This window comes from Microcaecilia unicolor, chromosome 2, assembly GCF_901765095.1.
Source record: "Microcaecilia unicolor chromosome 2, aMicUni1.1, whole genome shotgun sequence".
Classification (NCBI taxonomy): Eukaryota; Metazoa; Chordata; class Amphibia; order Gymnophiona; family Siphonopidae; genus Microcaecilia; species Microcaecilia unicolor.
In genome coordinates this window covers 346,325,990-346,339,271 of record NC_044032.1, presented here as the reverse complement: position 1 = coordinate 346,339,271, position 13,282 = coordinate 346,325,990, and the positions used below count along the sequence as shown (strand labels likewise).

Here is a 13,282-nt window from a genome sequence, read left to right as displayed (position 1 = left end):
ATCCACACTGGAGAAAAACCATATAAATGTTCTGAATGTAGTAAAAGCTTCAGTCGAAAATGCCGGCTCAGAATTCATGAAAGAATCCATACTGGAGAAAAACCGTATAAATGTTCTGAATGTAGTAAAAGCTTCAGTCGAAAATGCCAGCTCAGAATTCATGAAAGAATCCATACTGGAGAAAAACCATATACATGTTCTGAATGTAGTAAAAGTTTCAGTCGAAAATATTACCTATAATTCATGAAAGAATTCACACTGGAGAAAAACCATATAAATGTTCTGAATGTGGTAAAAGCTTCTCTCAAAAGCATCATTTCAAAATTCATGAAAGAATCCACACTGGAGAAAAACCATATAAATGTTCTGAATGTGAAAAAAGCTTCACACTAAAACATTACCTTATAATTCATGAAAGAATTCACACTGGAGAAAAACCATATAAATGTTCTGAATGTGGTAAAAGCTTCTCTCAAAAGCATCATTTCAGAATTCATGAAAGAATCCACACTGGAGAAAAACCATATAAATGTTCTGATTGTGATAAATATTTCAGCAGCAAATCTAATGTAAGAAAGCATGAAAGAATCCACCATAGAGAAAAATGTGAACAAACATGCTAAGTTAACTTTCCTTAGGGCAAAGTTGAGCAAAACTGAATACGTCTCTCTGACTGATGACTGTGAAATAAAGAAACTTGAACAGGAAGATGTGTATAAATATGTAGAAGTGGAAGAAGGAACGACTATCAAACAGGAATAGCTGAGAAGAAAAAATCAGTAAAGAATATTATAGGAGACTAAAGCTGATATTGAAAAGTGCATTAACATCATAGATTAAGGTACTGGTTATTAATCAACTAGCACTTCCTGCACTCTCAAATAGCTTTGGAATTATGCACTGGCCTCTTAAAGACCTTGAAAAACTAAATGTACAAATAAGAACTCTTCCATGCCCACCAGGTCATCTATAAGTGTTTGCCTAGACTGTACATTCCTAGAGGTAAAGGAGGAATGGGTTTCATAGAAATAGATTACATCTATCGAGCTACTGTTATGATTTTTGGCTCTCATGTAGATATTTGAGGTTCTTGTATATCATTACTTCAGTTGTTTCAGTTTACGTCCTAATGAGCATCAAAAAGAATTTTATGCTAAGAAGTGGGGCATTGGATTATAGTTGGGAACTTTAATGTCATTCTTTTCCCTCTGCTGGATAATACTACAAGAGTACAATATTATAAAGCTGACACATTAGCTCTTAAGGCCTTCCAGTCCAATATGGGTTTAATAGATTGTTAGATAGCTTTGAATCCTTGGACTATCCAATATTCCTTTTATTCTTCATCTCATGACTCATATCCAAGGATTCTCAATATATTTTGCAGACCAATCTCTTCTTTTCAGAAGTCCAAAATGGAGGCGATTGTCTGGTCCAATCATGCACCGGTGTGTGTGACATTTTTCTAAGGTCTAGTGAGTGATCCCTACAGTAATCCTAATGAGAGCCTTTTAGATGATGAGGTGGAGGTGCTTTCAGATCTTTATCAGTTAATCCCATAATATTTTGGGCATAACACCATTTAAGACACAACTATAGGCACTTTTTGGGGTGGGTTTAAAACATATGTCAGGGGTCATTTAATCAAGTGGGCATCTAAACTGAAACATCTGAAGCAACAGAAAGATACTCAAGTGCAGCAAGAAATAGATCACTGTGAGTAGCTGTTCTAAACTTGAGCTCACAGCTCACTGGTTTAAGGGTACAGCTGCTTAATCTGTGGGCAGATAGGGTTGGTTATGAACTGAATATCACATGTAGGATCCTCTTTGAAGAAGGTAACAGAATGAGTAATTACTGGCTCATCACTGAAAGCAAAAAAGTTACAAGCTCAGATCTCTTCAAGGAACTAGAGGTCCTGCACAAGTGAGGCATAGTTTCCTTCAGTTTTATCAGGCCCTCTATTTTTCAGAGGTGCACCCCGAACAAGAGCAAGTTGATGCCTATTTAGAGGTGGCTGACTTACCCAAATTAGATAGTGTGCAGGTGGCAGTACTTGAGAGACAGATTCAGTTCAGGAAATTAAGGATGCTATTGCTACTTTGACGCCTGGCAAGTCACTGGGACTAGATGGTTTTTTCATCTAAGTTCTATAAAATGTTCAGTGGTTGTCTTGCCCTCGTGTTAATGCACATTTTTAATTCCATTCTTTGGGGAGAACAGTTGCTCCAGTCTATGATGAAAGCGGGAATTACAGTACTACCTAAACCTGGAAAAGACCCTACCTCTTGTGGATCTTATAGACTGATTTCCCTATTAAATCAAGATGTCAAACTGCTCACTATAGTGCTGGCCAGCAGGTTGAATGGGGTTATCGCTCTATAGCAGGGGAAGATCAATGTGGTTTTATACAGGGGTGCTCCACTGGAGACAACGTGAGATGTACTCTTAATTTAATCTAGTATGGCAAACATTTTGAAATACCCATGACTCTCCTTGCCATTGACGCTGGGAAGGCCTTTGACAGGGTGAAATGGGGTTTTCTGTTGCATATTCTTACTCATTTTGGGTTTGGGCCTAACTTTCAGAGCAGGGTTTCTGCGCTATACTCACCCCCCACTGCTAGGGTGTGGGTAAATGGAGGGTACTCTAGAAGCTTTTGACTGTCCAGGAGCACTTGTGTCACAATTGTGACTTTTTCTTGGTTTGTGCTCCTCTCGCCCTCTGGTGGCCAGAACCGGTGGCTGCCATGGACTTTCCAAACTCTCTCTTCAGTCCGGTCCAGATATTTTAGCCCCCAGTCTTGCTTGGAAGTTTGGCAGCTAGCCTAACCCTTAGCTGCCTTGAGATTGCTGAGCCTCAGCTGCTGATGGGCTTATTAGCCACCTGGAAACTTTCTGCTTTGCCTTTGCAAATGCCAATGGTCCAGGTTAGTGTTGTGCTGTTAGGAGCACTTCTGTCTTGCTGTGCTGTTAGGAGAACTTCTGTCTGCTTGTTTGAGCTTCCCTGCTTTACCCTTCTGGTGCTGATAGGAGCACTTCCGTCTTGCTCTGCTGTAGGAGCACTTCTGCCTTGTCTTGTGTCTTACCTGTATGCCTTGTTCTTGTCTGGGTGCCTGTGGGCACTCCTATTTTGAACCCTAACCCGGTTTCTGTCAAGCTTGTTCTGTATCCTATTCCCTGTCTGAGAATCCCGTATCCTCAGTAGTCCCGATCCCTGTGTTAGTCAAGCTTGTTTAGTATCCTGTTGGTCTAGTCTGTTTGCAAACTAGGTCCAGTAAGTCCTGCCGGCCGCCTGCACCTGGGGGCTCAACTCCTGGGGGAATGGTGGTCAAGCGCAGGTGAAGACCGGTTGCTCTGTCCTGCTTTTTCCCTGCCTGCCTACTGCTGTAGTTTCAGTCCTGTGGTTCCAGTTCGGTTGTTCCAGCTTTGCCTGTCTACAGCTTCTCCTGCCTTGCTTGCTTACCCAGTCCTGGTTGAGGGTCTTGCCTACTGTTGCCGCTTGTCGGCAGCGGTCCAAGGGCTCACGTGGTGCCAGTGTCAGAGAGCCTGAGACCGTGACAACTTGTCAGGGGTGCCCGATGTTCCCACTTTTGTTTACTCTGATAGTAGAGCCTCTTGTAGATTTTTAACTTGTATTGATTTATTATGTAGTTTATCTTGATTGCTGTGCTTTCCTGTCATGAATGGAATTACTATGTCTGTTTATTTGTATATACCAATTTTTTTATATATATGTAAACCGTTCTGTTTTGCAGATGCAATAAGATACGGTATATAAATTAACATAAATAAATAAATAAATAAATAAAATAAATAATATGACTGTAACTGCATAGTCAGGGCATCCGGATGGGGGATGAAGATTTTAAAATATTACTCTTTGCGGATGACATATATTGTCAGTGGGAGATCCTGAGATCTCTTTTCTAAATCCTTCAAGAGCTACAGGATTTTGGACAGTTGTCCAGTTTTAAAATGAATGCCTTTAAATCTGAATTGCTAAATGTCACTTTGGTACTGGCTGTAAAAGACAAGTTATCCTAACGGTGGGCTAAGAAATGTATCCAGTACTTAAGAGTAAAACTTACTGTTAATTTGACGCCTTTGAATATGAAGCTTAATTATTATTATTATTACATTTAAATCCCACATTATCACAAAAGTAGGTTCAAGTTAAATGTGGCTTACAGAGTAAAGATAATCAATAGAAATCAAACAAAATAAAACATGGAAAAGAAAATAAGATGATACCTTTTTTATTGGACATAACTTAATACATTTCTTGATTAGCTTTCGAAGGTTGCCCTTCTTCGTCAGATCGGAAAGAAGCAAATGTGATAGCAGATAGTATATATAAGAGAGGGTGGGGGTATACATGGGGACATCAAAGCATTTCATTGATATTCTAACAGGATGGGTGTTGGTAGGTGAGAGGAGGGTAATAAACAGAGAAATACAGCTTTATGGTTTATAATGGGTTAGAAAACCCAGATCCTTATTAAGTCCTTCGACTCCTCCCTCTCCTTCTCTGCACATATCCAGCAGATAGCCAAGACCTGTCGCTTCTTTCTCTTTAACATCAGCAAAATTCGCCCTTTCCTCTCTGAGCACACCACCCGTACTCTCGTCCACGTTCTCATTACCTCTCGCCTTGACTACTGCAACCTACTCCTTACTGGCCTCCCACTTAGCCATCTATCCCCCCTTCAATCTGTTCAGAACTCTGCTGCACATCTTATATTCCGCCTGAACCGATATACTCATATCACCCCTCTTCTCAGGTCACTTCACTGGCTTCCAATCAGATACCGCATACAGTTCAAGCTTCTCCTTCTTACCTACAAATGCACTCAGTCTGCAGCCCCTCATTACCTCTCTACCCTCATTTCCCCTTACGTTCCCGCCCGTAACCTCCGCTCACAGGACAAATTCCTCCTCTCAGTACCCTTCTCCACCACCGCCAACTCCAGGCTCTGCTCATTCTGCCTCGCCTCACCCTATGCTTGGAATAAACTTTCTGAGCCCTTACGCCAAGCCCCCTCCCTACCCATCTTCAAATCCTTGCTCAAAGCCCACCTCTTCAATGTTGCTTTCGGCACCTAACCTTTATACCTTTCAGGAAATCAAGACTGTCCCTATTGGACTGACTGTACATTTGTCCTTTAGATTGTAAACTCCTTTGAGCAGGGACTGTCCTTCTATGTTAAATTGTACAGCGCTGCGTAACCCTAGTAGCGCTTTAGAAATGTCAAGTAGTAGTAGTAGTAGTCCTGTTAGTCAAAATATTCAATCATTCTTATTTCAAAGGTCTTACGTTCCTGTATTGTTTTAAAATTACCTTTCAGTATTCTTACTGTGAAATCACTGGTGCAGTGTTCTGGTCTTGTGAAGTGTTGGCCCACAGGGGTGGGGGCTTGACTGGCACCGGCTATTTTCATGTGATGTCTGTGCAGATTGAATCTTGTCTTAAGCATCTGGCTTGTTTCTCCAATATAGCATCCTTCGTTACATTTTTTACACTGAATGATATATACTACATTGGAAGATGAGCATGCAAAATAGTCCTTTATGTTGAATATTTTTCCTTTGTGAATGACTGTGGGGTCTTGTGAAATGTTTTGGCATAGTTTGCAGCTGGCTGTGTTACAGGGAAATGTGCCCTTTTCTTTTTCCGTCTGTGTTGGAAGTTTACTTCTGATCAGCTTGTGTTTTAAATTTGGTGGCTGTCGGAAGGCCAGCACTGGTGGGGATGGGAATGTTTCTTTCAGTAATTCATCTTCCTGGAGTAGTGGCTGTAGGTCTCTTATGATTTTCCTCAGTTTCTCCAGCTCTGGGTTGTATGTCACTACAAGGGGAATTCTGTCTGTGGCTTTTTTTTCTTTGTACTGTAGTAGATTTTCCCTGGGTGTTTTGAGGGAGGAGGCAATATTCTTGGAGATTATTTTGGGGTTGTAGCCTTTCTGTTTGAAGGATGCAGTCAGGGTGTCAAGGTGTCTGTCTCTATCCTCTGGGTCCGAGCAGATACGGTGGTATCTTGTGGCTTGGCTGTAAATAATGAATCTTTTTGTATGTGAAGGGTGGAAGCTGGAGTTGTGGAGGTAGCTGCATCTGTCTGTGGGTTTCTTGTATATAGATGTTTGTATACAGCCATCACTGATTGAGACTGTGGTGTCCAAAAAATTGACTTTTTCTGGGGAGTAGTCAATTTTGAATCTGATTGTAGGATGGTATGTATTGAAGGAATAGTAAAATTGTTTGAGTTTCTTCCCCCTCCGTCCAAATCATAAAAATGTCATCGATGTACCGGTAGTATTTTAGAGGTTTGGTCTGGTATGTATTCAGAAATGTCTCTTCCAGCTCAGCCATAAAAAGGTTGGCATATTGGGGTGCTGTCCTGGTGCCCATTGCAGTGCCCATTATTTGTAGATCGATATCATTGTTAAAGCGGAAGTAGTTGTGAGTTAAAATGAATTTGACTAATTTTGTAATAGTTTCTGGTGAGTATTGATGGTCCAGTGTGGATTTTTTTTAGGAGTCTTCCACATGCAGCTATGCCATCCGCATGTGGAATGTTGCTGTATAGTGATTCTACATCCATCGTGACCAGAAGGGTGTTTGGTGTTTGGTGGTAATTGTTTGATATTTTTCAATTTATTCAGAAAGTCTGTGGTGTCTTGTATGAAGCTGTTAGTTTTGTATTTGAGTCCTCTACAATTGGGGTAGTGAAGGTTTAAGAAGGTACGTGATGAACTTTTGATGTTTCATGCAGGTAAGTCAATTAGGTCTGACATGTATGATGGAGCTTCTCCATGGATGATTTTATGGGTTAAGGTGCAAACCTTGAATGCAATTCGATCTTTTAGTGGAAGCCAATGTAATTTTTCTCTGAGGGGTTTAGCGCTCTCATACTTCACCTTTCCGAATATGAGTCTAGCTGCGGTCTTTTGGGCAGTCTGGAGTTTTGTGCTGCTTGCTATTTTGCATTTTGGTGGTGTATTGTTTGCCTGCATAATAAAATTGCACTTGCAAATATTTTTCTGACACGGCTTTAATTCACAAAAGCTACTATAAGAGGCAGACACGGTCGTACAATTAACATTATAATTGTATTTGTATTTGGGTAATTGGGAAAAATGCTATTAAAAATTATATTACAAAGCATGAAGTTGACTTTGTTAACTTCTGCTGTATATCAACCAATAGTAAATAAGAGTAATAAACAATATTAAGTGCATTTTTATAATATACTACTGCATTCTTCAAAACAGAAGATGCAAGTTCCCACAAACCATCTAGGCACAGGTTAAAAAAAAAAGCTTTCAAATGCTCCCAGGTTTCAACCTAATACATGTTAAATGTGGGATATGAATGACATAAATAAATAAATAAATAAATAAATAGCTAGAAACTCTGAATGTTAAGCATCTGATTCTCATAAGTCTGTTGTAGTGGCCCATTACTAGGAGAAAAAAAAATCTCTGCACGAATATAGCACCTGCTAGGGTGTCCCTGTCAGGGCCGGTCTTAGGCCGAGGCGGCCGCATAGGGCCCTGCGCTTAGGGGGGACCCGCACGGCGCGCCTCAGTCAGCCTCTTCCCAGGGCCGGTCCGACTCCGACATGGACGGTAAGCATGGCAGGGGGCCGCCAACCTGGAGGGCGCCGTCGTGCCATGCTTACTGCCACTGTCCACCCTGGCACCCTCTTCTTCTCCCCCCAACCAAGGATTTTTCTTTTAAATTTACCCTCCGTTGCCGGAATCCCACAGCAGCGTACTGCGTGCGTCACTGAAAGCGCTCCTCACCTCCTGAGTCCCCCCGACGTCTCTAGCAGAATGCAGCTCTTCCTGATTCGTTCATTCTCAGTGTTCTGCCCTCTAGGGCGGGACACTGAGAATGAACGAATCAGGAAGAGCTTCTGTGTTCTGCTAGAGACGTCGGGGGGACTTGGGAGGGGAGGAGCGCTTTCAGTGACGCACGCTGCTGTGGGATTCCGGCGACGGAGGGTAAATTTAAAAGAAAAATCCTTGGTTGGGGGGGGGGGGGAAGAAGAGGGCGCCAGAGCAGGCAGGCAGGCAGTTGAACATGGGAGCGGAGGGCAAGGGAGAGAGGACCTGGGCATGGATGGCAGGGCTCAGGGAGAGAGGGGAATTGATGGATAAGGATGAATGGAGGGGGCAGGGGACAGAGAGGAGCATGGATGGAAGGGCAGGGCTCAGGGAGAGAGGGGAATTGCTGGATAGGGATGATGAATGGAGGGGGCAGGGGCCAGAGAGGAGCATGGATGGGAGGGGAGGGCAGGGCTCAGGGAGAGAGGGGAATTGCTGGATAGGGATGAATGGAGGGGGCAGGGGACAGAGAGGAGCATGGATGGGAGGGCAGGGCTCAGGGAGAGAGGGGAATTGCTGGATAGGGATGATGAATGGAGGGGGCAGGGGACAGAGAGGAGCATGGATGGGAGGGGAGGGGAGGGCTCAGGGAGAGAGGGGAATTGCTGGATAGGGATCAATGGAGGGGGCAGGGGACAGAGGAGCATGGATGGGAGGGTAGGGCCCAGGGAGAGAGGAGAAATTGCTGGACATGGAGGGCAGGGGAGAGAGGAGAAATGTTGGGCAGGAATGGAGGGAAGGAAAGACAAAGGAAGGAGATGCACATGGATGAAGGGGAAGGGATATAGGAGAAATGCTGGACATGGATGTAGGGGAGGGGAGGAAAGTAGATGCACATGGAAGGAGGGGCGTGAGGAGAAATGCTGGATATGCATGGAGGGGAAATTGCTGAATTTAAGGGCTGGATCGGAACACTTTGAAGGCAGATGCTGAAACTGGAGAAAGGATAGGGACAGGGCTACAGATGGTAGACAGGACACATAAGGACACAGGAGGATGGTGGACATGGTGAGAGAAAAAATATCAAATGGAAAGAAGACACTGCATAAAACAGAAGACACTGGGACCAAAGCGAATAGAAAAAACAAATGATCAGACAACAAAGGTAGAAAAAAGTATTTTATTCAGAATTTATTAATTGGAATATGTCAGCTTTTGGAAATGAAAATCTTCCCAACCAGTCCAAACTTAATTTAAATGTTATATTCAGTACCCCACATTCCTCAGATCTTCAGTACAGTAACTTTCAATATATCCATATATCTTTCCCATAAACCTCAGTGATGTGCAATCACCAACGATTACTCAATCTGGTGATACTTGCACACATCAACCTCTTCATTGGTTTATTCAAATGATTTTATAATTTTTTTTTCAAATTATTAAAACCCATAAATTAAATTGAACTTATCTTCTTTTTCTTTCTCTTTTATTTATCAGACCCGGGGGTTAGGCTGCCCGACATGCACGTTTCGCTCCGAAATGAGCTGTCTCAAGGACATCCCCTACAATATAAAAGATATTTCATTTATATCCACACCCCATACATCAGCAGTCAGCCTATGTCTAGGGCGCATATTTATTTAAACCAAAAACCCCCCAAAACTTACCCCATGATCTTGTTAGCGCCAGCTCAGCAAAAGTAATTCAAAAGCCAAGATGGCGCCAGCGTTTTTTCAAATTAATTAAATACCAACTGACCTCTGACGTATCTCCCATTAGAACCCCGCCCCCCATGGCGTTCCACCGGTAGCTTTCCTCCCTTCACTGCTACCGGTGGTAGGTTGGAGATGATTAAATAAGGGTTGCTCATTCAATTTCTGCATTTAAGCCCATCGGTGTAACCGTCTGTAGCATAAAGATATTAAATTGTTCTCTAAAGTTTAAGAGTTTCTTCACGGACCCTCCCTCCTCCTGAACATCTAAGCATTCAATAATCCTCCATCTAATGTCTTCAATTCTATGCTGTTTCTGCAGCCAATGGTTCACCAAAGGAGCCTGCATATTCTGCGTTTGTATCCTCGATTTGTGCTCGTTCAAACGGATCTTAATAGGTCGAGCACTCCTGCCAATACATACCAAATCGCAGGGACATACAATTGCATAGACCACATTGCTACTATCACAATTAGTCATTGATGTACTTCTTATTATTTTCTCCTTCTGAGGTACTTGCCAACTGTCCCGCGTGATGGCCGAAGCACACCACTGACAGTGACCACAACTAGTATGACCCCCCTGGGCAGTATTTCTAGCTCTGTAATCCAAAAATTTATTTTTACTTAGACGTTCTCCCAGTGTTTTGCCCTTAGTAAAAGACATCAGGGGAGGCTCTACAAAACATGTATATAGTTGAAGCACATGCCAGTGACCTTTAATCACTTGGGATATCTTTTTACTAATATCTGTATAGGGTAGTATACATGTCAATCGATCTTCTTCCATCCTCTCAGTTTCGTTCAATAAGAGTTGTCTCTGGGCAAACCTAGCTCTAATGTATGCTTTCTTTATAGCTGATCTAGGATAACCTCTCATCAAAAATCTATTTTTTAGATCAGCAGCTTGTCTTTTAAACTCAGCTAACGTAGAGCAGCTTTTGGAAATGTGCATCTGTGATATTTTGCATGTAAGTTTCAATTTTTCTAGTATTGCTGCATGCTTAGTCTGACTTCTTGAGGTAACTTTCCAGTTCAGTATTTTGCCTTCATATCTATTTTGTCATGTGTTTTTCATGTGTGATCAAGGTGCAGTATCCTGCTAGCATGTAGCATTTGCAGCCCTTTTTGTTTTGTTTTTTTCACGAGGTAGTGTATTGGTGTTTTAGAGCCTGGTGTAATTACATTTCTGCCTTTCCACGCATAAGGTTGTGCTCGTCCTGTCCTTGGAATTAGTGCTGTTATGGTTTGGTAAGGTTATGAGTGTGTTTTTGCTTGACCCCCCCCCCCCCCCCCCCCAGGATTATGAGAATTGGAACTAATTGTAGTGGACTTGAACTAAATATTTTTTTTTTGGGGGGGGGGGGGTTCATGATAGCATTGTGCTTATTATTTCAATCAGTTTTTCTGTACAAGTTTAGCTTCATTTGTCTTTATTATTGGAAATTTCATAAATAAAAAAATTTCTAAAAATTGAATATTATCAATGGAGTGGGGTGGGGGCGGGGCTAGGATGGGGCCCCACCAAATTGGTCTGCATAGGGCCCCGCACTTGCTAAAACCGGCCCTGGTCCCTGTAACCAGCCCCTCCAACTGACCACTGATTAAGATTTATAACAAATTACTATTCTACCTATGAGAAAAGTTATCCCGTTTTTATGCTTCCTCCGTATGCTGCACAAGGTGGCATTTTTTGCTTGCTTTGTTTGGAGTATACAGGGATGACGGCTGCGAGGGGAAGGGAAAACTCAGACGGACCTAATTGGTTTCAGCGTTTTGACGTCACTTCATCTCCTCTCTATTAGCTCCTTGGTGGCTGTACAAAAGAGAGAAGGGGGGGGGGGGGTTAAATAATTTCTCTGATCTATTTCTTTCTGTGTGGGACCTGCTATCTCTACAGATCCACCTTAAGGAGGTGGGCTACTCCAGGATGACCTCACAAGGGCGAGGGGGAGTGAAGAGCTTCGCGCGTGATTAGCTGATTTCTCTTCTTGTATGGCTCAAGGGAAGCTGCAGGAAAAAGCAGAAACGATTCGGAAAAGCAGACTATTTTTTGTCTCCCGGGACTGGAAATCCTTGCACGCTCCAGTCTCAGATATGCACAGGTGGGAGAAGAGGGAATTTATTTGAGACCTTCAAGAGTCAGCCCAGCCTCCTCTAGTGTTACTCATCTTTCTCCAGCCTGCCTTTAACCTATCCCAGTCACAGTTCCAGAATTCAGGAGAAAAACAGGAGGGAAATGTCTGTCTTGCTTTCTGATCAGGTAAGAAATTCTTCTCCTCGGTAAAAGATGGATATAGCGGGATCCTCCCGGATTCAATTAAAAACACCTTTAAAAGTTCGTTTTTTTTCTTTGCCCAGTCGTGTAGATAGGGACGTTTTACATATATCCACAAAAAAAAATTTGTTTTTAAAAGAAGACTGTTGATGCATTCAACGCTGAAGATTATTTTCCCGGACCCTCGTATTTGCCTAGCAATCTTGTCCTCCTCAAAAGTTGCGAGGCCCCCGTCGAGCGACGGTAACGCTAGGTCACGGGGGGGGGGGGGGGGGGAAGAGGGCGGGATCTAGCGTTCTTCGGGGTAATAAAAGTTTAGTGACAGAAGGAGCGCTTCTTTGCTTTGAAGGCCCTCGCTGCTTGTAGTATGCAGCGATCATTAGCCATAACCCAGCGCTTCGGTTCTACTACTACTTATCACTTGCTTTTGTTTCTGGCGAATCTTGAAGGAGGTTTAATAGACTGGAGTGGAAGTGAGCCTTTCTAGTCCACTGTAAGCAAGGAAGCCATTTGGTTAATCTCTGTTTCCACTGGCCCGCGTAGCCGTCATTGGCGTTCGCTCAAAACACAGCAAGCAAACCTATGAGCTCATGCATCCACGTTGGCGTTCTTTATTGTTTGTCCATCTGTAACAAGTCTAACACTGTTTTTGCTGGATAGGTTATGCCTTGCAAGGTGGGAGAGAAAAGACATAATTGAATATCACTAAAACAACTTCAAAAATTATTGTAGCTAGTAGACATAGCATTGATAAATTATGTAGTTTGTGCTCATTTTTCTTCACTGTGTTATTCTGTACAATTCAGATGGCCAGATTTCAGTGAGATTGTGAGAATATCCTGTTTCCTGATAGGTTCATTTTAACTGTTGTAGTAATCTGCTTTGGGAAGCCTGGTGTTTATAAAGACGATGGAATATATTGAAATTAAATGGAAGTGGAAGTAAACTCTCCTTTCATTGGGGTACATGGAATCGCATATTAATCTGTTTCAGCGGCAAGTGGTTTTAGAAGTCCAAATAAATATAAATATTTTGTTTCATGCAGATCACTTTTGTCTAAACATAACTACATGGGCTAGAAGCCCCTAATTCAGGCCATTGGTTTTCTTATATTTTGTTCTTGTGATCTCTTATACTGTGCCAAAACTGAAAACAGAGATGAGGTTAAATGAGGGGGACATGGGATAAACTTATCTGGTTCCACAGGAGACGGTATGACTATAAAGTTGAAGCCAGTCCTGCTGCAGCAGCCATCTCCATTTGTCAAAAACAATAGCAAAGGAGATTTGCATTCTCTCTTGATAGGGGGTGGGGGGGGGGGGAGATCTAAGAGCAGTTGTGGGGGCTGGTGGAATTTTCAAGGGTCTCTGAAGGGGGGGGGGGTTATTTTCCAAAATATATTTGTCAGTACCCCAGAAGCTGCTTTATTTCCAGTGCTGTATTGTGGTTTTCATTGGATCA

The 13,282-nt window shown here is 42.6% G+C and overlaps 2 protein-coding genes across 2 annotated transcripts in view; both read left to right on the top strand.

Moving 5' to 3' along the window:
• Nucleotides 1–13,282, top strand: part of LOC115463703 (zinc finger protein 208-like) — a 216,776-nt gene that overhangs the window by 137,835 nt on the left and 65,659 nt on the right. Inside the window, 2 exon segments of the mRNA XM_030194420.1 lie at nucleotides 7–235; nucleotides 238–606. Of these exon segments, the coding sequence (XP_030050280.1) occupies nucleotides 7–235; nucleotides 238–606 (598 nt within the window).
• Nucleotides 11,528–13,282, top strand: part of LOC115463707 (zinc finger protein 2-like) — a 255,895-nt gene continuing 254,140 nt past the window's right edge. The window contains exon 1 of the mRNA XM_030194425.1: nucleotides 11,528–11,806. Coding sequence (XP_030050285.1) covers nucleotides 11,783–11,806 — 24 coding nt within the window. The 5' untranslated portion in view covers nucleotides 11,528–11,782. The remainder of the gene's footprint in view (nucleotides 11,807–13,282) is intronic.